Source organism: Schistocerca nitens, chromosome 7, assembly GCF_023898315.1.
Source record: "Schistocerca nitens isolate TAMUIC-IGC-003100 chromosome 7, iqSchNite1.1, whole genome shotgun sequence".
In the NCBI taxonomy this organism is placed as follows: domain Eukaryota; kingdom Metazoa; phylum Arthropoda; class Insecta; order Orthoptera; family Acrididae; genus Schistocerca; species Schistocerca nitens.
This window is the reverse complement of record NC_064620.1, coordinates 484,532,558-484,557,190: the sequence shown is the minus strand read 5'-3', so window position 1 is coordinate 484,557,190 and position 24,633 is coordinate 484,532,558. Positions and strand designations below refer to the sequence as shown.

The window sequence follows — 24,633 nt, the reverse complement described above, 5'->3', positions numbered from 1 at the left end:
TACTTCTTTTACAACAGATGGTTGGTTATTAGGGTTTCTGTAATTGGGGCTATACAGTACACAACACATTACAGCAGTTGTACAATTCACAATAAATGTTCGAATATCCCACTGTCAACTTCAATATATTTGTGCATTCTTGCTTGTTGCTTGTCTGAGTGCCTCTACACATTCCTTAATGAGGGCAGCAGAGTCCACGGTGTGACCAAATAGTTAATTTTGTGTATTCACCATCTGTTTGCACATCCCAGACTTCACCCAGTCCCATAAACAATAAATCTAATGGCGTAAGATCTGGCAATCTTTGTGGCCAGTTAACTGTACTAAAATAACCAATCCAGCAGTCAGGGTAAGTACAATTGAGATATTCCCTTGCTCATCTAGCAAGAAGTGGACAGGCTGGAAGTACATCACAGTTCTCATGGCAAAAAGATTCCAGAGCAAAGATATCGAAAGCAACAATCAAATGAAACTTAGCAAAGGTTGGGTGGTAAAAAATACAGGGCATGCCGCTAGTCCAAAAACAACTGTACTGTAAACCATATCTTTCTCACAAACTATTCAGAAAGGGGCTTATGCGCATAGCATGTTTCTTGCTTTCAATGAGTACTCTTGTCATATCCCTGAATACTGACCATTTCTCCTGCGACACACTGTACATTACAGTTCCAATTGCCAGGTTAACAACAGTTTTCAGGGTCAACAAAAATTTGATTTTCAACATTTCATGTAATTATAGACCAAATTTAAAAATTTAAGATACTTTTAGTATCTAGTCATTAAGAGCTATAATCTTATATTGAAGATTTAGTGCAAGAAGATAAGTATTAAAATTCGAAACTATGTATATGTCTTGAAATAGTGCAACTCACAGTATGCAAATTACTCAGAGTGCATTCATTTAGTATTTGAGAATGATAGCACTTAGCAACTCTCAACAAAATTCACACATTATTTCAAACTTTTTTGAAAATTTTTCTCGCTTAAAAAAGATCTTGAAAAGTTCACTAACAAGAAAATTTTGAACTTGTAAAACAAATTTCAGCATTGATACTAAAATTGAAATCTGATTGGGGTGTCAACTAAAACCTGGTTTAAAAATTATTCGAAGATATACATTCTAACCAACTGGTGGCACTAGTGTGGGAGACACTGCTTTCAAATTATGGTACTACTTCTAATCTATTTTTCTCTTCGACTTACACCTATAAAAATACAGACAGTACTTTAATTTTAAAATATACACCTTCAAATTATACTATATGATTAAAATGAGTGTAATACATAGAAAAATAGTTTATGATTAGTCGAACTAGTGGCAATGAGGAGACCAGTGGAATGGAACAAGCAATTCTAGTGGTGACTGACAGTGGAGACCATGAGGTCAAATAATAACCACGGCCAGAACCTAATGAAGTCATCTAAGTGTCTACCACAATCCAGGGAAAAGTTCAAATGATGAAATGCTAATCAGGCAAGATCAAAATACTCTGTTATCCGATAGTGTGCACATAAGACTTAAGTGACTAGCAGGACCTGGCTGCAGTACATAATAAACAATCATCGGAGGGTGGCGCCACCTCAGGTGCTTGCTGCAGCGGCTGTGCACTACGTTACCTGGAGCCTGATTATCTCTGACAAGTTCTCTCTATCAATGTTATGAAAAGGATAGTTGCTACCCACCATATAGTGGAAATGCTGAGTTGTAGATAAGCACAACAAAAAGACTCATAAAATGAGCTTTCGGCCAACAAGGTGACAGATGTGCATGCACACGCGCACACAACACACTCCCACGCAGATGCCACTCACATAAATGTGACTACAGCCTGGCACCTGAAGCCAGACTCTGTCCGTCTGTCATCTTTTTATTGATAAAGGCCTTGTTGGCCAAAAGCTCATTTGTGACAGTCTTTTTGTTGTGCCTATCTGCAACTCAGCATCTCCACTATATAGTGAGTAGCAACTATTCTTTTCATAACACTGTTACAGTCCATTCTGGATTTTCCATTGCTTGTGTTCTCTCTATTGATACTTGGGCTAGGTAGGGAATCCAAACTATTTGAATTCGATAATCAAACCATTGTATTTTTAGTGTATATTTTACAGATCTACATGTTTCAATATATTGTTGGGTGAAGTTTTACTCCATAAGGAACAGTTTTTTACTTATTATACATGTGTAACTGTAACAGCAAATAGGCTCTAAGACAAGAAAATGACACACCATGAGGGACTTATCTTAATGGGACAGAAATGTGTACATGTGATGTACATGTACAGACAAGAGGATGATTACAGTTTTAAAAAAATTTGCTGATTTTTTCAAGAGAAGGTGCTTCACAAATTGAGCCAGTCAGTAACACATGGTCCATCTCTGGCCCTCATGCAAGCAGTTATTCAGCTTGGCATTGATTGATAGAGTGTACATTAGATGATGAAAATCCTGGGATGGTTGGAGGGCCCTAACCATAATGCTCCACATGTTCTCAATTGAGGAAAGATCTGGCAACCTTTCTGGCTAAGGTAGGGTTTTGCAAGCATTAAGACAAGCAGTAGATACTCTCACTGTGTGCAAGTGGGCATTATCTTGCTGAAATTTAAACCCATGATGGCTTGCCATGAAAGGCAACAAAATGGCACAGAGTATCGCCAATATACCACTGTGCTTTAAGGTAGCCATGGATGATAACAAAAAGGGTCCTGCTATGAAAAGAAATGGCACCCCTGACCATCACTTCTAGTCATCAGGCTGCATGATGGATGACTGACGAGTTGTTATTCCACCACAATCCAGGGCGTCTCTAGACACATCTTCACTGGTCACTGCGGCTCAAATTGAAATGGGGCTCATCGCTGATGAGTCTACTTCGAATAGAGCCACGATGACCTTGAAGACATGTCTGGAGACGCCCTGGACAGTGATGGGATACCAACTTGAGTCGCCCACCATACAGCTCAATACCCAGGAATGGTCTGGGATGCCATTTTTTTCATAGCAGGAGCCATGTAGTTGTCATCCATGGCACCCTTACAGCACAGCAATACATTGACGATATTCTACAACTGTTTTGCTGTCCTTCATGGCAAGCCATCCTCATCTAACATTTTAACTAGTAAGTTTCCACCAGCGTACAGCAGGAGTTTCTACTGCTTGTCTTAGTGTCTGGAAAACTCTAAATTGGCCAGCAAGGTCATCTGATCTCTTCCAAATTGAGAATGTTTGGAGCATTATGGGCAGGATCCTCCAACCAGCTTGGGATTTTGACAATCTAGCACACCAACTGTGCAGAATTTGGCATGGTGTCTCTCAGGAGGACACCCAACAACTTGATCGGTCAGTGACTGCTTGTGTAAGGCACATAGGTGGACCAATGCCTTACTGACTTGCTCAATGGTGAAGCTCTCTCTCATCATCCACTTTTTCTGAAAGTGTAAACATTTGCCTATACATGTACATCACATCTGCTGGTTTCTGTCCCATTCAGATAATTCCTCCTTGGAGTGTAGTACTTTTAAAACTGCAATTTTTTGTTAATGTTATATGTATTTGATACTAGTTTTGTGTGGGTGCTGTATTGATAGATTCAATGAATATTTGTGTTAAGTTTAGGTGATCTCTACATGGAATAAATATCCCCATTTGAAACAATGTCTTTAGTATCCATTTACACTTACTTTAATCGTGGTTCATATTTTGACTGTATATATTTGTGATTCAAAGTATGTTTGTCTTTTCGTAATTATAAGCAGTAGGAAAAAATAAAGTAACAGCAACAAAAAAAAAAAAAGATTAAATTTAAAGGCAACATCCTCCACACCAGTGCCACCTGTCAGCAAGAACTCATACAACTGTATAGTTTTTAAACCAGTATTTAGTTGATACCCTGATTAGGTATTGAGGTATCAATTCTAGTATTGATACTGAACCTCATTTCAAAAGTTTGAGGTTTTTCGGTGAGCGAACCTGTGAAAACATTTCTTAACTTTTTAAATTTTTGGACCTTGATGATGTATAACAAATTCCTTTTACTCTTTATGTTTCTTTCATCTTAATGGCAGATATCTGATAATACCAGATGCGGAATCATCATATTAAATAAAGACATTTCATTTAGCAATCTAGAACATTTTATTCATAAAATTAAACTTCATTCACTTATAGCACCTCATGTAAGGTGGGTGGTTAGTTGGTTGGGGATGGTTGGTTGGGGATGGTTGGTTTGGGGGGAGGAGACCAGACAGCGAGGTCATCGGTCTCATTGAACTACGGAAGGATGGGAAAGGAAGTCTGCCATGTCCTTCTGCCCTTTCAAAGGAATCGTCCCAGCATTTGCCTGAAGCGATTTGGGGAAATCACGGAAAACCTAAAGCAGGATGGCCGAACACAGCATTAAACAGTCATCCTCCCAAATGAGAGTCCAGTGTGCTAACCACCTTGCCTTGCTCGGTTGTACATAAGATTTTACATAACACCAGAAAACCATAATCTTAACTTTCCCGGTAATAAGTCAATTGCAAAATTCCAGATAAAAACTTCCATATATACCTTGTCATCTTGAGGCCTGAAAACGATGAGAAAAATTGACACTATGTCTTTCCAAAGTTGCATGTAGTTCCTTATCTGTTTGAAGTACAAGGTTCCTGTGGAAGATTATACCCTTAATCATATTTTGGTTCCTGTGAGAGGGGATTGTGAGAGTGATGTCACCAAGTTTGTCACAGTTAACAACATCCACAACATTGGCGGAGCCCATTTTAATCACCACAGATCCATTTTGCATTTTGTTTCTTGACATGCCCTTGACATACTGGTCTTCAATTTCCTCTACAAAAAATAATGTTTTGGTATTTAAGGGGACCCGGAACAATCCATCTCCTCCATGTTAATTTCGCAAATAGAAGGAACATTTTTTATAAAACCATTAAACATATTGCTCTGAAATTTGGACTACATGTTCAGTGAATATTTCTCTACAAAGTTATAATGCCATGTTAAGAAATATTTATTGGTTTTTGTTTTACAATTTTTTTTTAAACAGATGCTTATTTTTTTCTTTAAAATTTTGCACTTTTCCTTCTATAACTCTTGAATTGTACAAAAATTTTTTACAATTTGTTACAAAAAGAAGGAAAAGAAGTAAACAATATTGTGTATAAATTTCATTGATATACTGTTAGCAGATTTTGAGAAAATCTTCCTCAAAGATGAAAATTTTAAAGTTATGGGAAATGGCTTCCAAAGTTTTTTAATACATTCCTGCCCCACATGATGGATTATCAGCATCCTCTTCTTTTTCCAGTGTTAGTTTCCTTTTCACTGGTCTTTTCTTCCCTTTTGCTGCACGTTGTAGGCTTTTGTATCTTCTTCCTGCACCTCTTAGTCAGTCTTCATCAATTAGGGGCATTGTGGAAATGGCGTTGTGTCCTGGTTGGAAACCTAAACGTTACAGCACATCACATTTGATAATGTTTCCTTCATTGTATGTTGCCACTGCATCACACACTCCAAAATGCAATGTTTTTATCTGTACAAACACTCTTTTGGGAATCCTAATCCAAATTAAATTATTTATACTTTCATTTGGATTTTATGTTTTCCCATATAAACACTTTTCCAATAAACTTGGCTGTGATAAATCTCTGAATATGGTCTCAATTACATCGATTACAGCATTTCGCAAACTGTTTTATTCCTTTCCTGATTGGTACTTACACCATGAGTCATCACCGGTGGGGCACAGTGCATGTTGTGGGTGCTCATTTGTTGATGCAGTATGAAAAAATAAGGCCCATACTGCTCTCCTCATATGATCAATGCTTCTTGTATTTTGCCTAATTGCACACCCATAATACCTCTGCAATCTATCAATTGCCTCATCTGTCAATATTTCTCTTTCTCCAAGGGTCTTACCATCACTAAGCTTCTGTGATCCTAATGTCTGCTTTAGTTTGCGCAAGCGAGCCTACATGCACTTCTGCACACGTCCAATGCACTCCTGTTTTTTCATGTGAATTTCATTGGCCTAAGGTTTGAGTTCCTCTACAGCTTTATATCCCTTAGAATCACCATCTCCTAGATAGTTAGTGTATTGTACAGTATACCATCGCTGTGATCTGGAAAAAAATTGCTTTCACTCCCTCTACTTCCATCACTCCACTTGTGCCGTGAAAATTTGCTTCACAACTTTCACTATGTTCGTCCTTGGTATTGCCCTTACATCTACAATGTTTTGAGAGAGTAGCAACATCAATTACTTTGCAACTGTCTCCACTGGTAGCTGTCACAACTCCATTTAGAGATTTATGACCTCTACGTTGCCATGATCCATCTAAAGCAACAGTTAAATCTCTACAATTCCCATTATCTGTCACAGCTTCTTCAACTACTTTCTTCATTGTTGCTTGAGCAATATCTTCAGCAGAAGATCCCACCAATTCATTATAAAATCCAAACTTGGTTGGTGGTTTTGGCAAGTTCATAATTCCTCATAACATTGTCCCTGCAGCACTGCCCTTGCCAATGCTATGCAAGCCATACACTAGCCTAACATTTATATCATACACCTTCTCTCCACTATTACCACAATGAGGAATACTGTTAGAATTAGAAAACGAAACTTCTGCAGCACATTTGTTACACTTCAGTAACATTTTACATGCCAAACCAATGTGTGAAGTTATTTTCAATTCCAGTCCTCTTTCTTTGCAAACTTGGATAATATGTTATGTTTCAAAATATTAGAGAGCAAGGAAATGTTAATAATTTCATTCACATCATTACTGTCACTTTCATAGTTTTCAAGTTTTTCTTTGCTGTCACAAAGTCTCTTGATGGAAGAAGTTCTATCACATTCATTTGGAGTAGTCGGTGAAGCAGTCTGAGCAGCATCTCCCTTCGAAACAACAAAAGAGTTCTTCTTCCACTCATCGTGCCTTTTCTTAAACACACGATTGCTGAAATGGGGCATATTGATACCCACAAACCAAATACATAAAAAAGGTATGAGCAAAATTCGTCAAAGACGCAAAATTGAACATCTATACAACACAAAGCAAACTCCATAAGTCAACACACACGGTATAGCATTTATGTTTACTGATATGAACAGTCACTTGTCACAGAGATAAAGCCATACAACGTTGGAAAACAAACCACTTCTAATTCCGCAAAGATACCCTGCTTGCAGCCAGTGAGCGGCGCTGTCAGAGGTGACACACCAACTCACTACAACTGTTTACGTGGCGCGTCAACTTTGCAGCAATAAAAAACACTTAGAATTCATTAGAAGAGTGAAACTTGAAACTTGATTTGTTTTATTCAGAAAACTCCAAATAATTTTATAACGAAAAAACCAAAAAACGTTAATTTTGTCATTTTCATCATTCCGGCTCCCCTTAAGAACGATTCACCATGCCTCCTGATACATTCCAAGAATTAAGACAAATATCTAGTTCATTGTTTGACATGTCTGTTTTCACCTTGATTTGTAGCTAATGAGGGATATGCACTGGGGTTATACGAGGGTCATTTCAAAAGTTCTGCACATTGGAAGATATAATTGAATAAAATAATTTATTTTACAAAATGCCTTTACACACCTCCAATATCTCCATTCTTGCTTATAACAGCTTCCCAACATTTTGGCAACTTACATATTCCAGATAGGGCACCTTCATTGTTAAGCTGTCAATTACTCAGGTCATCTCACTGGAAGCTTTGTCAGTTGTATCAAAACATTTATCATGGTGGTGTTCCTTCAATTTGGGAAACAAATTGAACTCTGGTGGGCTCATATCAGGACTCTGCGGTGGGTCATGAAGTATTTCCCATCCATATTTGTTGATCGTTCCTATCACTGGTAGGGCAATACACTATCTTGCATTATCGTGCAGAATGCAGACACCATCTGCAAGCATGTTAGGCCTTCTTTGACGAATTTTTGGATGCAAAAAAATTTTGCACATGCAGTTTGTAGTATGCACCTGTTACAGACATCCCTTGGGGCACTATTTGTAGCTGTGACTCCATTCATGTCACATGCAAAGGTCTTCATCAGTTTCACCTTTGAGTGTTAGCAGCAGAATTTTTTCTGGCATGGAGGGTCAGAACTTTTCCATTATTACAACTGAGACTTCAGTCCCATCTCAAAATCTTTTACTCAAGTTTCATCAAGTGTGACAATCCTTTTCAGAAGCTGTTCTCCTTCTGTTCAATAACCTTGACACAATTCTTCTGTGACATTCTTTCTGTTCTTCACTCAGATCATGCGGAACCCATCTGGCAGCAACTTTTCTCATCTTTAACTTTTCAGTTATGATTCTGTAGACTGAAGTTACAGACATTCTGGCTTCATATGCCATTTCCTGACATGTTTTTCATCAATCTTCTTTCAAAATGTCACAAACAATAATGTGAGGGGTGAATTTGCAGTTGATGGCCTTCCACTTCTTGGGTTGTCCTCATTGCTTACCTGACATTCATGGACAAGAGCAGACCACTATGATGCTGTGCTATGATCCACTACACTATTCCCACTCTCAAAGCATTTTAAGTTTCTGCTGGGTTCCTCCCAAGTAGAGATTAAATTTTGATGAAGGAACACTGATCACTACATGCAACCAACCTGACTCAGTTTCAGCTTCCATTTTAAAACTGAATTACTCATGACACAGGTGTGTGAATGAGCAAACAAATATAAAACCATCATACCTAAAATATGAATTTCAACTCGATCATGCCACCTTAACGATCATGCATGCTTAGTGTGCAGTACTTTTGAAATGACCCTCATATTTCTCTGCATTAAAACAAGTTGTGCAATCTGACAAGAGTTATGTGATTTGTCCACCATGACATGAAGCTACCCACTCCAACAGAGGGCTCCCCCCATTGGTGCCACCCTTCAACACCAAAGGCTACCCGGCATGGACATTGTTGTCTGGAGTTCCCATGTTTCATGAAAGTCAGACATACTCCTGGGCTGCGTGCCAAGTAATCAGTTTAGGTACCAACAGTGTGATCAGTGCATTCTCAGGACCTGCCACAGCTCAACCACCAACCATGCAAACCCACCTCAGGTGCTGGACCTGTATGATGACAATTAATGCAATGTGGAAATGTTCGATCTCCTCAGAGCCTCCACATGGTGTTGAATAAAGAACCAGGACCTGGTTAAAAATATGATGGGTGCCATTGCACACACCACTGTCAGTATCACTCAATTTACTGCCTTGTCAAGGGAAGAGACTACAATGGTCGCCATGATCCAGTTGTTATTGCACTGTGTGTCGATATTCATCTTGATGAAAATAAGACCATTTTATGGCTTAGGGTTTGTGACATGGCTGTACAATCCTGCACAGCCGAGTGGATGCTATGTCTGCATCTTTGGCATAGTCACTTATGGCCATTGGGATTCTGTATGGAGTTTAGTACAGTCCTCCTGAACCAATCAATTCCATGGTCACAATGCAGACATGGGATCCCAACCAAAATGATCAACCACAGTCTCGAAAGGCCAGAGTCCTGCTACTGTCAAATTCCAACACTTGCTGCTGAACTCTTCTTCTCCTCATTATGAAGCTTAACATGATCTCATAAACAACTTGCTGATTAATGGTGCATTATGTAGAAAAACTTACACAAGAAGGAGCTGCCTTCCAAAATATTTGAATTCAATAATCAAACTGTTTTATTTTTATTGTATATTTTACATATCTACATGTTTCAGTATATTGTTAGGTGAAATTTTACTTTGTAAGGCACAGTTTTTTTTACATATTATACATGTGTAAGTAAATGTATTATGAATTTCAATAACTAGAACATTAACTAAATAAACTCTTCAGAGAGAGCCAGATTTTTCCTCTACTATTAAAGTATAACAGAGCTTTCTAAATAGAAGACTTGTGTGAATAAAAAATACTTACAGAGATTATATGCCCTTGCAAGCCATGGGCAGCATCAGCACATTCAATTACAGCACTCAGTTGAGGATAGCCTACACCTGTTTTTATACGTGTCGTGCACACTGATCCTGGACCTATGCCAACTTTTATAACATCAGCACCTGAGAGTATCAATTCCTCAACCATTTCTCCAGTTACTACATTACCAGCCTGGAAAAGGGAACTTATGAAAAGAAAATATTTAGTATCCACAATTTAAATCATTTCAGTTATATATGAACAAAATATGGCATGGCCAAGTGAAGAGGGTGCCTGGTAATGAATACACATGTATAATGAACACTGATTTATGTCTATTGGCAATATTAATGGCAATTTATTGACAAAAGAGACACACACAGTAAAAATGAATTTTATCATTCTTGTGAAGCTCATCACTCTTTTACGTGAGCATAGTTATAATTGTTTACCATAACTGATTACACAGCCACAATTAATTAAAAAGTTGTCATTCATGTCCACCTTTTGTCTTGGTTGGCTGCAAATTACTTGCTATCTCTTTTTAAAAGGAAAAGATAAATATGGGAACTGTTGTACAATACATGACATTCCATTGTATTTGCTGTGAATTTTAGGTACTCAATGGAACATAAAGAGAGATTAAATGTGTCACTGGCCTGATAAAGCTTTTATAGGCTCACAAAAAATAATTAGGGTACAGAAGTTAACCTACTTCTTTGATCATGGAATAATTACTAATACCAGTACACATGCCTAACAGTAAATCTGACCAATTCTAATTTTTGTTTCCAGTAGAACCTGATTTTGCCAGTATATACACAACTAATACTCTGCAGAGTTACAATGCTTTGTTTGAAGTAATAGAAAAAACAGCAGCTGAGTAGATGAGATGAGCAGTCAGTCTTTTTAAATTGGCTGTTTCTCTCATAATGTACATATATATAAAGTCATTACATTCATTATCAGCATCAGTAGATCAGCACTAGACATAATTTGTTGTTGGTGTGCTTTACAGAAGCAGCCAGCAGTATTTGCTTCTGCCTGTTAACGTACAATGCTATTATCCCGAAGGCTCTCCATGCCGGGATTGCCAGAACTTTGTGTGTGATTGAATGAATGATGTTAAGTTGCCCAATGCTCTTTTTCTCAGTCACAAATTGAATTTTCGTGTTGATGCTGTAGAGATGTACCAGGAAGACATTCAACTCCTCTTCACTATGGGTCTATATTATAATAGTAGCATCCACATAGCAGTGACAGTTACATTAGCTGGTCTTTTATTGGCTACCTGAAGTGCTTATTGTTCGAAAATCCCAATGAACTATATGGCACAGGTGGACAAAGAGGACTGCCTCTATCAATCCCATTAATTTGTAAGGCTGCAAAACCACTATAAGTCATTGCTGTAACTACCAATTTTGTTTGTGCGCCACTTCATAGTTCACGCATGAAGTTTGTGCTCGATTCAGCCACTACAGGCCATCTAGCTTGCTAATGCGACAGCAGTTGCATGTGCAGCCTGCTGGCTGTGCCCCTGTTGGAACTAATGAATATATACGCAAGAGCACAAGGCTCCACTGGCTACTTGTTCATTACTAATAGTATTTTACCTCATCTTCCACGTGTGTGTATTGTTCAAGCAATAAATTACATTGTTCATGGGTTAGAACAGTTGATGAGAATGGTATTCATTAGTCCCTTGAGTTTAATTTCCTTGGAGGCAGGCTTAAATCTCTTCTTGAGCCACAGCAGGTGCTGAAAGTTGCTATTTCCAGTTTAACAACTACAGTGGCACAACCTGTGGCCCCACCAACAACATACCCATCACCATTCCCACCATACGGTAATGCAGCAGAGGACTGGGACACTTATGAAAAATGCCTGCAGCAACACTTCCAGGCATTTGGGTAACAGGTGTAAACTTGTGCTACGCCCTTTTTTGTCATGGATTTCATCCCCTTACAAGAACCTACAAGTCTTTCTATCAATCAGTGGTGTGAGTTAGCTTCTACCTATCACTGTAAATGTACTTATGTTATGGCTACTCAGGTGGAGTTTTACAACTGACAAAAGTGGCCAAAACTATCATACAGGGCATGGGCAGCAGAACTACATGGAATTAGCTGTTGTCGTAGTTTCATGACAAATGTTCATAAGGAACCTATGCCAATCAAATGGTTTGTGATGCAATCATATGATCTGCTACTGACAGGGAAGTTTGAGAGTGGGTTCTACAGTGTGAAAATCCTATGCTTTCAGAAGTATTGAACATAGCTCATTCATTTGAAGTTTCATGGGCTGCAGGTAGTCAGAAGCCTGGCCCAAAGTTTCAAAAATCAGTTCCTCTCACCCCTACCAGCCTTCAGTCAGTTCACAAGGGAACATAGTCGCTAATGCAGCAGTCCAGCAGATGTCTCAGTACTGTAGAGGTAATCGGTGTTCGTGACAACAAAAGTCCACATCACAATGGCGACAGCCTTGTGCACTGCAGCCTTGATGTCCATACTGCTTCATTCAACAAGAACGGACCATGTGTCCCAAGCCCTGGGCAACATGTAATAGTTGCCATAAGAAAGGATACATTGCTGCTGAATGTAACTCCTTTACAAACCTGAGTGAGGATGAAACAAACATGGATGTGAACAGTGTGTCAGCAGTGACTGTGTCTCAAAGCAGGTTACACAATGAAGTAAGTGTGTTTAACAAATCATTGAGAATGCTGGTGGACATGGGTGCAGCAGCAACATTGGTGAATTCTCAGACCAGAGGGTTCCCACCCTCCCACCTTGTCACGTTTGCTGATTGGTCCAGTTCCAGAGTTTGATAAAGCGGAACTACTTTGTTTTCATTTAGAAATGGAAGCTAAAAATGTTGTTGATCATTTTCCTATTACTACCACCAAAATTGAAGCCCCAGTAGCTGCAGATCCTGTTTTAAGTAAAGTTGTTTCTTTTGTGCACCATGGCTGACTGGACAAACCTCTGGGCCATGCTTCTGATCCTTTGAAAAATTAGTTTTCATTACGAAATCATATTTCAGTTTGGGATGGAATGTTGCTATTAGCTATAGAAGACACCACTCCCTGGGTTGTAGTTTTGCCCGCTTGAGGTTACACATTCATTACATGTGAATCATTGGGGGGTGTCATACACAGAAGCGTTAGTGCACAGACGTGTTTTTTGGCCAGGCGATGCTGCAAGTTGTTGCAGCCTGTCCACAGTGTGCCACCCACCAGGTGACTCCCCAAGCTTCTTTGTCACCATGGCCAGATCCACAACAGCCTTGGCAATGAATTCATGTAGATTTTTTGGATCTTTTCTTGAATTTCTACTGGATTATTGTAATTGGTGCTTATTCTATTTTTCCATATGTGATGCATTGTCTTCCTACTTCAGCGGCAGTAACAATTTCTGCTTTGTCACAAATTTTTGCAATGGAAAGTCTACTGTAAACATTAGTTACCGACAACAGATCCCAGTCCATATCTCAGGAGTTTGAAGATGTTGTAGAAAAGTGGTGTTCGCCGTGTCACAGCTCCTACTTTTTACTCTCAATCGAACAGGGCAGCATAATGAATACGACAAACATTTAAGACTCAGATAAAAAAATACATTTTGGATGTGTCACTGAAAGTAGCTCAGTTCTTGTAAGTTCACACCAGTTGGTGATAAAAGTCTGGCAGAGTTGTTGTATGGTTGTCAGCCCCAGACTCTGCTACATCTGCTTTGGCGTATGCCGGGCCATCTGTTAGCACCAGAGCCGCATTGCTTCCAGTCTGGCACAGCTCTTTGGGGTCATGGATTTGCCCATCAGCCGAAATGGGTGCTGGTGGTAATGCCTCTGCATTATCTGCCTGGCTGACAGGAGGGTGTTACGACACATCAACCAGCTATGACCTCGCATGGATGGCTGCGCACCGGGTGCACTTACGCCGCTCCTGGCTCCTCCAACTGCCCGGCCGTCTCCTACTTCGTGGTCAGTTCCCTCATCTCCTCTGCTGCCGCTACTGATGTTTCCACAAATGTCTTCTCTGCTGTGGGTGCCCCCTTCAACTGTCGGGGGTCACAGTGGGATACCAGCTCCTGTGCTGCTGCAGCCGACACCTCTCCCTCTGCCATCTCCATCACAGCTGGCACCACATGTTTCACCATCTTTGCTGTGACCTTCTTCCCTGACATAAGACTTTGATGTGGAAGTGGGATGCTGCATGGTGCTGCCTATCCTACCATACAGCCTCTCACAGCGGACGGGCGCTGCACCCATCACGCTCGTGCAGTGCGGCACATTCCTCAACAACCTATGTTGACCACAGAAGAAATAGATGTGAGCACAGTGCTCAGTTCTTCACCAAGGAAACAGAGTGCTGTAACTACCAACTTTGTGTGTTCATCACTTCACTTCATAGTTTGTGCATGAAGTTTGTGCTTGATTCGGCCACTAGAGGCCACCAGGTCTGCTAATATGACAGCAGCTGTATGTACAGCCTCCTGGCTGCACCCCCTGTTGGAACTAATTAATATATAGGCTGGAGCAAAAGCCTCCACCAGCCACATGGTCACATTATTTTTCCCATGTAGAATTTCATGGTCTATTCAATCTAAGTCCTTGACAAGGTCTCAGAGTACACCAGCAGGATAGTTTTAGCCACTGTCTGGAGCGCATCCTGCCACAGTTTCACCAGTCCATTGTTGTTTGATTGATAACCTGGTGTTTTGCTAGCATGAGTGGCTGGAGCTGGTAAAACAGATTATCAGACAGATGTTGTCTACAGGACCCACAAGAGATGCCCCCAGGCAATGTAACTGGCCAGAAGAGTCTTAACAATTACAGGATACTTTTTGGGAATCTTGAAATTTAACTGTACTGAATACTCATTGGGAGTTCAGCTATTTGTCCATTACCATCATGCACAATATTTTTTTCTGGGTACTTGACAGACCTATTCAGTAGAGCCATCAAAGACTGACATTGTCTGTCCATACTCCACAATATATTAGCACACTTAACGTGCTTCACATATGCATCAAGATTGTAATTTTATGCCTGACCATACTTGCAGTAAGCAGCATCTACAATAGTGGAAAGGTGATACTCAGCTGTCCAGTGGGCTGCCACCTCCTCAGTGTGCTCTGTTATCTTCACTAAAAATGAGTTATGGAAATAATTCATTACCCCACTGACAGCCTCTGTACCATTTAATGACCTGTTCTGCCAAGCAGATCTCCTTGGACTGTTAACTAATAGAATCTAAAAATGAATTAGCAGTACCTAAGATTGTTGTTTTATCATATTCTACTGTAGGTCCAGTAGATACACAATGTTCAGCAGTGGCAGACTTTATAGGTTGCAAGCTGTGAGTGCAGCACTGATGTTGCATCTAACATTCTTATGTGCTGCTTATGGTCTGACCTATGTAAGCTGTACAACACTGAGAAGGAATTTTATATACACTAGCCTCCTACTACATCAAATCATCCTTTACTGATCCAGGAAGGACAGAAATCTGAAATAGTGGATGCAAAATGACTTTAACTTGAGATTTTACTGGTGATCCTGCCGGACTTGAATGAATGTAACACTGCAACCTTTACTGATAATGCCCTGTTGATCTGATGGACAGAATATCAATTCCATGAAGACTGCTCAAATAGGTGAACTGCTTAAACTCTCAGAATAGAAAAGTGTGTTTCCTATGCACATGTGTCTCTAGCAATCTCTCGGTTTGTGATGATTGTTGACAATTTGAAGACTGTAAATTTAAGTCTGTGAAAGAGGGCTTACAATAAACTCAGTGACCCAAGCAGCTCTTTTTCTTCTGTCTAACCAAGACATCCAAGAATGGCATACAACTTTTTTTTCTGTTCCATGGTATACAGGATGTTCTTATTAATCAGGACAGCAGCCGTCAACTGAGTATCACATGGAATCTCATCATTTCCACATTCTTCTCTCGGTGAAGATGAGAGAGTACACTGAGGACCATGGAAAGCTGAAACCCACCAGACAACTGAGTTTTACATTCCATCATAGAAAGTGCTGCCTGCTGGCAGTGTGGTCAGTCTTGTAATTAAAGTCACTATGGATGAGTGAAATGCATGCAGTGTGCTGATAAATTGTACATTGTGTTACATAGGCAACTCGTCAGTCTTTGATGGCTCACCTAAATGTGTGAATGTGTGTGGTAGGCACCAATGTGAAATATATTGAGGGGCAGTGAATGGCATCTGGCTGCACTTCCAAATCACCATCCAGTACAACAGTCTTTGTCAGCTCTGGCAGGATTTCATTCTCCTCTGTAAAGAATTCTTGATGAAAGACAAATTGAGATGCAGTTTGCATGGTGGATTATTTAAGTCAGTCAGCACCCCATTGTAAGCTAATTTATCATTTTTAAGACTTATTGTAAAAATTCCATAATTAGAAGTAATTTCCTTTTCTCCAGTTTTATAAATGGATGTCACAACTGCATTTTGCAGTCTATCAGGAAATACTGATTATATCACTGACTAGTCATGGGTAGTCTTGTGATGACCAAACAAGGGTGGAACAGAAAATTCTAAAAAAAATCTAGACTGGGGAAACCACAGAAAAATGTGTAGGTGCTACAGAATAGAACAGAACAGAATAAGCTGATGTAAGCATAGCACTGTAAGAGTGCCAACATGTAGGAAATTAACAATCAATCAACAAGAGATTCCAATTCCAGAGTATTACTTATTGTCAAGCCAGAATATTTACCACACTGGATTAACAGAGACACCAGTACAAAAAATGAGGTAAGTGGCCAAGCAAGAAATAATACGAGGGCGGTTCAGAAAGTAACCTCCGATTGGTCACAGTGCGGGTTGTGGGGGGAGTAGCGACGCCATCTGTGCGTTCACGCACTCAACAGGTCAGTCGGCATCAAGCCATGGCCGAGTGAACGTCGTACCTGCGCTAGTTTAGTTTTTGTGGCAGTTTGAAATGTGTGCTGCAATAGAAAACCCCGCCAAATGTGAAGTGCGTGCTGTCATAAGGTTTTTTACAGCCAAAGGATATTCTGCAGCAGCTATTCATTGTGAGCTTTGTGCCGTGTACGGACCAAGAGTTATGAGTGAAGGAGTTGTCCGTGAATGGGTACGTTTATTTAAAAGTGGACGAGAAAACGTTCATGATGAAGAGAGGAGTGGTAGACCATCATTGGTGACTGACGAACTCGTTCAGACAGTTGATGCAAAAGTTCGTGAAAATCGATGTTTCTCAATGTCGGAGTTGTCTACTGGTTTTCCACAGATTTCTAAGACTCTCTTGTACGAGATAGTGACAGCAAGATTGGGTTACCGTAAGTTCTGTGCACGATGGGTGCCCAAAATTCTTACCGACCACCACAAAACTCAAAGAATGGCCTCTGCATTAGACTTTCTGTCACGTTATGAGGACGAAGGAGAACCATTGTTAAACAGAATCGTGACCAGTGACGAAACCTGGATTAAGTACGTGAACCCTGAGACAAAAGAACAATCAAAGATGTGGGCACATTCAAATTCGCCTACCAAACCAAGAAAAGCCTCGCAAGATTTTTCTGCCAGAAAACTGATGGCAACAGTGTTTTGGGATGCCAAAGGGGTGTTGTTGGTTGAATTCATGGAACGTGGTACGACCATTAATCAAGACGTGTACTGTGAAACAATAAAAAAGTTACGACGGGCTATACAGAACAAACGCCATGGTATGCTGACTTCCGGTATCGTTTTTTTGCACGATAACGCCCGTCCTCACTCTGCTCGCAGAACAACGGCCCTTCTTGAGTCCTTCAAGTGGGACGTTATCAACCATCCACCTTACAGCCCAGACCTGGCGCCAAGTGATTATCACCTCTTCATGCATTTGAAGAAATGGCTCAGGTCACAGCGGTTTGATGACGACGAAGAGCTCAAAGATGCGGTCACAGGCTGGCTCCAGGCACAAGCGGGTGATTTTTATGCAGAAGGAATTTCAAAGCTTGTGAAGAGATACGATAAGTGCCTCAATCACTATGGAGACTATGTAGAAAAATAGTGCAAAGATGTAGTTGTAAGATGTATATATTAAAATATTTTTATTTAACTTGGTGATTTTTTTAAATCAACCGGAGGTTACTTTCTGAACGGCCCTCGTATATTTCCTGTACATAACTGAGTTGCACCATCATTGCTGTCAAACTCAATGACATAGAAACAACGTTAAATCACCTCAGTGATGGTTCTGCCTTATGCTTTACCAAAAACACTGACTTAGTGAAGATATATTTGAGTTGACATACCTCCCTCAGTTCAAACTAGCAAGTATGTTTTGTAGGACAATATCGAGCCACTGTGGTATAATGTAATTGGAGGGATAAAAAATTTACTCACCAAGCATTGTAACTTGATAGATAAAAGATTTACTCACCAAGTGGTGGCAGAAGAAAATACATATGAAGATATTAAAGTCTGCAAACTTTCAGAGCTAAAGGCTCCTTGTTGTGGCAGAAGGGTTGAAGGAGAAGGGAGAGGGGCAAAGGAAAAGGACTGGTGAGGTCTATGAAAAGGGGTAGAGGTCAGAAAAGTTGGCTAGGACCCTGGGTCAGGGAACTTACCAGATAGGATGAGAAGGAAATCAAATTATTCTCAAGTAAAAACCCAAATACGCTAAAAAGTTGTTTTCAAAATTCTGGAGAAATGTTGGGAATAATTAATTATTACTGTTACTGTTATTTTTATATTATACTTTGAGTACTAATTTGAAAAGAAATAAATGTAAATTTCTCTGGATATAAAAACTGACACTTAGCAACATCACTGTGTTGCAAGTTCCTTTATCTTTGGTCTTCTGGAGCCTACATGTTTTGGAGAAAGTCTTCGTCCATTCTAGTAGTAGTATGGAGTCTAAATTTGCATAGTAGTTAGCTGATTTGTCATGTTGAACATTAAAATTTTGTTCAAATAACTTAAGGGAATGCAGCCAGATGACATCATTGACAACCACCGATATTTCGACAGAAGCACACCCTGCCATTTTCAATGGTGCATTCCCATAAGTTATTTGAACATTGTATACACCAAGAGAAACTCAAGTGTCACACAGTTATAATCTCATTAATGTGGAAACAAAGAAATACAAAATATACAATGAAGAAAATAAAATAATTGATGGATGAAATTTAAGCACATAGTTTTATCAAAATAATCAAATCTAGATCATTTTCAGCAAGCCACAAGAATCAGACGAGTAAAATATATTTTACTACTGCCTGATATTCCTTTGCAGACATACATTAACTGTACTACACTAGCAATGGAATAGATAAAAAAAGAAGTGCAACTGATTTGACATTTTTAAAAATTTGAGCATTTTAAATGGTTTTTCATATTGTTAAAGAAGAGTGTCATCGCAATGCATGTACAAAATCGGTTTCAACAAACTTCTCTCAGTAAAGGCACAATTCTGTTGATGTGTTTAACAATTATCTGCAAGCAGATTCAAAGACAAATCCCTGTTTTCAGCCACAAGGATACCAGTTTGCTTCTTTTGTTATATAACATGTTTAGGATTTGTTCCCATGGGAAAGAAACTAGATTTCCCACCACATCTAACTTCAATACATTTCAACAGATTTTTCAGAATAGAAGTGGGAATGGAAGGCAGACTGCTGTTTCTGGATGTGTTGGTTAGGAGAAAAGCAGACAAACAGGCTGTTAATGGCACCAAAGTTAGTGTCCAGTCCTGATGAGACAGGAACTGAAATTGAGGGTAGCAAAACAAAAGCTGAAATGCTTAGCTCCACTGTCAAATGTTCCTTTACAAAGGAAATACCAGAAGAATTGCCGCAGTTTAGTCCTCATACCACTGAAAAGATGAATGAAATAAGTATTAGTGTACGTGGTGTTGAGAAACAGCTGAAATCGTTAAAATTGAGCAAAGCTCCAAGCCCCGATGGAATCTGTCAGATTCTATACTGAATTTGTGGCAGAGTTAGCCCCTCTTCTAACTATAATCTACTGTAGATCCCTTAAACAAAACAAAGTGCCCAGTTCTTGGAAAAAGGCACAAGTCACACTCATCTACATGAAGGGTAGTAGAAGTCATCCACAAAAAACTACTACATCAATTTGTTGTAGAATCTTAGAACATTTTCTGAGCTCAAACATAATGTGGTATCTTTAACAGAATCACCTCCTCAATGCCAACCAGCATGGAGTTTGAAAACATCAATCAGGTGAAACCCAACTCTCACTTTTCTCACATGACATACTGAAAGTTTTGGATCAAGGCAACCAGGCAGACGCAGTGTTTCTTGATCTCTGGAAAGCATTTGACTCAGTACTGCACCTACGCTTGTTGTCAAATGTACAATCATATAGGGTATGAAGTGAAATTTGTGATTGGATTGAGGACTTTCTGGTAGGGAGGACACAGCATACTATCTTGGATGGAGAGTCATTGTCAGATGTAAAAGTAACTTCATGTGTGCCCCCACAGTAGTGTGTTGGGATTCTTGCTGTTCATGTTGTATATTAGTGACCTCGTAGACAATATGAACAGTAAAACCAGGCTTTTTCTGATAATGCAGTTATCTATAATGAAGTACTATCTGAGACAAAAGCATAAATATTCAGTCAGATCTTGATAAGATTTCAACATGGTGCAGAAATTGGCAACTTGCTCTAAATGTTAAGAAATGTAAAATTGTGCTCTTCACAAAACAATAAAACATTGTATCCTATGACTATAATACCAACGAGTTACTGTTGGCATTGACCTGCTCATACAAATACCTGGGTGTAACACTTTGCAGGGATATGAAATTGAATTATCACACAGATTCAGTTATGGATAAAGCAGCTTGTTGACTTCAGTTTATTGGTAGAATACTGGGGAAGCACAATAAAATTTGGAAATTTGTGGTAAGATCTCATGGGACCGAACTGCTGAGGTCATCAGTCCCTAAGCTTACGCACTACTTGATTTAACTTAAACTAACTTACGCTATGAACAACACACACACACCCATGCCCGAGGGAGGACTTCCCTGCGACGGGGGGAGGGGGGGGGGGGACCGTGCGGACCGTGACAAGGCACACTAGACCGCGCAGTTACTGTAATGGGACGCGAAATTAAAGCGTCACCCATCCACAAGGATCAGCTCAATTTGCAGGTAAATATAAGTTTAATTTAGTGTTTTGTTTATGTATTTGTAATATTTTGTTCTGTTTGTAAAATATTTAAAGTTTTGTATTTTTGTTTTGTATGTTTAATGTTTGGAGAGAGCAGCGCAACTCGTGGAAACAGTATCTTCACTGCCGGAACCAGAAAGAAAATTGCTGGCCACTAGACATCGCGGGTCAATGGCCAAAGAGCAGCAGAAGATCCTGTGACCGGGTTGTTGCGTCGAACCACCAACATTAAAATAAATAAAAAGTTGTAATTTTCCATTGTAATGACGACACAGAAAGTTTAGTTCATGTTGTATTTTGTTCAGTTCTGTTTTGTCAAGTCTGATGTTCACATCTGTATGTAGCATATAAGAAGACAATAAACTCTAAAGCTTAAATACGTGTTCAAGAATTATTTACGATGAATTATATTGAGGAAGAATTATTACTGAATTTTTCCAAGATATTAATTTTAAGAAGGGTTTGATTTCAATTTCTGAATCTTAAAGGTTTTACAGTCTGATTTTAATATGGGAAAAATAAGATAACTTCCAAGAATATAATTTCCAAGAAGAAACAAACGACATCTAAATTTCAAAAGTTTGCGCAAACCAGTTGGACTGAGTGACGTAATTTTGCACAAATGACTAAACTGAAGGTGTTTTAATTACAGTTTCATTCAAGAATTTTTTATAGAGAACTTTAAAAGAATTTAAATAATTTTTTTGAAGTGTTTTGTAAACGACGTAGGTGACGAAGTCTGCACATGGTCATATTTCAAACAAAAATCATTGAGTCATACGCGTCATTACACTACACTACCCCGCGCACCGAAGTGCAATCAGTCCAAAAAACAGTTTGCTTACAAATCATTTGTGCGACCCATCCTAGAATATTGCTCAAGTGTGTGGGACCCATTCCAGGTAGGACTAACAAGGGATAATAAACATATACAGAGAAGGGCAGCATGAATGGTCACAGGTTTGTTTAATTTGTGGGACAGTGTCATTAAGATACTGAAGGAACTTAAGTGGCAGACTCTTGAAGACTGATGTAAACTATCCTGAGAAAGTCTATTAACAAAGTTTCAAGAACCAGCTTTAAATTATTACTCTATGGATATACTACAACCACCTACATATTGCTCACACACGGATTGTGAGGATAAGATTAGAATAATTAATGCTTGCACAGAGGCTTTCAAACAATCATTCTTCCCATGCTCCACATGTGAATGGTACAGGAAGAAATTGTAATAACTGGTACAATGGGAGGTACCCTGTGCCATGAACCTTCTGGTAGTTTGTAGAGAATAGATGTAGATGTAGATAAAACACAGTGGGACACAGTGTTTAGTATAAGCCCCTCATTCACATCAGTATCTACACAATGACAGTCATCCCATCTAGCACAGAGAAATGGTACATTGAGCTTGTATCATGTTAGGCATTGAAAAAAATTAGCAGATTAACAATAGCATCTGACTGATTGATTAATTGAGGGGAGAGTTATGGGACTAAACTGTGAGGTCATTAGTCCCACAATGCCAAAGTTACATATGGAAGAGAGAGGGTCCGCTAAAACTGGATGGATCCAGTCAGAGGAGTCAAACTACAAAAACAAGGAAGTTAAAACACACACAGGAGAAGGGATAAAAGCTTAGCCCAAATCTAAAACTGGGAAAACAGAGGGATAAAAGAGTGGTCTTTGCAAGAGGGGGTGATCATGGGTCCCAGACTGACAATACATGAAGAGAGGCCCCAACCACAACCCCTGCCCCGGCTCCAAGAGTAAAGCAAAACCTTACATCTGAAAATAAATGGCTCTTTCACAGAAGAAACTGAGGACCAGTTCAGCCATCCGTGAATTGTCTGCTAATATTAAATTTCAGGAATCTGGAAGACTATACTTAGTATGAAGGGCCAAAATGGGACAATCCCCCAATATATGGGATACCATCAGTCTGGCTCTACAACCACACTGTGGGAGTGGTTCGTTACACAAGTGAAAACAATGAGTGAGCCAGGTATGACTAACACATAGATGGCATGAAACAGTGGACTCCGAGGAGTGGAAGGAAGAGCTCCTTGATTGTGCAGAATTTATTAGTGAGATTAGTAGTGCACCAGATGTCATTCCACTTTTAGTCAAAGAGAGATTTGAGATAGATTCACATATTCACAGGTGGAATCACGAAAGGAAAAGGGGTAAGTATCTGCTTCCCTAGCCAAAAGGTCAGCCAGTTCATTCCCTGGTATGCCCACTTGACTTCGGACCCAGAGAACGACAACTAAGCAGGCAGCATGGCTAAGGGCAGAGAAATCAAGACTAGCAGAGACCAAAGGGTGATGAAAGTAGCATCAGTTGATAGCCTGCAGGCTGCTCACTGAGTCTGTACATATTAAATCCCTGTGGAGGAAGGCCTGAGAAACAAAATGGAGGGCCCTGTTGATGGCTAGTAGCTCTGCTGTGGACACACTACATGATCCCAGCAATAGATGGTATTCTAAGGCCAGCATTAGATGTGAAAGCATATCCCACCTTATCTATCATCTTAGAACCATCAGTGTAGAAGATGGTGGCACCTTGGAATTCTTCAAGGGTGGAATGTGTACAAGATGCCAGAAAACCATAGGGGTGATAGAGACCTTAGGACCTTGTAATAGGTCAGTCCTAATCGGTGGTCTAGGTACCATCCAGGGGGAAAGAGGGTGGGGAGGGGGAGGGGGGGGAGGAGGAAATATATGTGGTGTATTCCAGTGAGTGGAGATGGAGATCCCGACAGGGCGAACTAAGACACATCCCAACCAGCAGTCCCACCTGTGGGCAGTTATCGGGAGGGAGACATCCCTCGTTTGCAAACAGGACAAGGTACTTGGGACGATCAGGGAATTGGCGAATGGCAATAGTGTAAGAAACCAGGAGTTGGCTCTGTCATATTTGTAGAGGGAGAATCCCCGCTTCTGTGAGGAGACTGTCAATAGGACTAGTGCGAAAGGCACTAATAGCCAGACGCACCCCACATTGGCGAACAGGATCAAGTATTTTCAGAGTGGAAGGAGCCACTGAGCCATAAACCTGACAACCACAATCCAGTATGGACAAGATCAGAACACAGTAAAGATGGAGAAGAGTAGCACAGTCTGCATGCTGAGACAAGTAGGCCAGGAGGCAGAGAGCATTAAGCTTCCACATGCATATAGTCTTCAGGTGATGAATACGGGGCAGCTATGTCAGCTTTTTATCAAAAATAAGCCCCAAGCAATGGGACTGTGCAACAACATCAAGGAGCTGGTTACCTAAATAAAGTTCTGGATCGGGGTGTACTGTGGGTTGACAACAAAAATGCATAACCTGCATTTTGGAGGGAGAAAACTGGAAGCCATGGGAGACTGCCCACGCAGAGGCCCATTGCATGGCACCTTGGAGCCGGCACCAAGTGGGAGCTGCACCAGATGCAAAAATTGTCAACATACAATGCTGGGGTAATCACAAGCCCAACAGAGGCTACAAGCCCATTGTTGGCTATGAGGAAGAGTGTGACACT

At 40.0% G+C, this 24,633-nt stretch overlaps 1 protein-coding gene across 2 annotated transcripts in view; it reads right to left on the bottom strand.

Annotated features, from left to right (window-relative positions):
• LOC126195079 (GMP reductase 1-like) overlaps positions 1–24,633 on the bottom strand; it is an 80,226-nt gene that overhangs the window by 32,548 nt on the left and 23,045 nt on the right. For both annotated transcript variants that reach the window (XM_049933539.1, XM_049933540.1), the window contains one exon: positions 9,934–10,122. In XM_049933539.1, the coding sequence (XP_049789496.1) occupies positions 9,934–10,122 (189 nt within the window). The remainder of the gene's footprint in view (positions 1–9,933; positions 10,123–24,633) is intronic.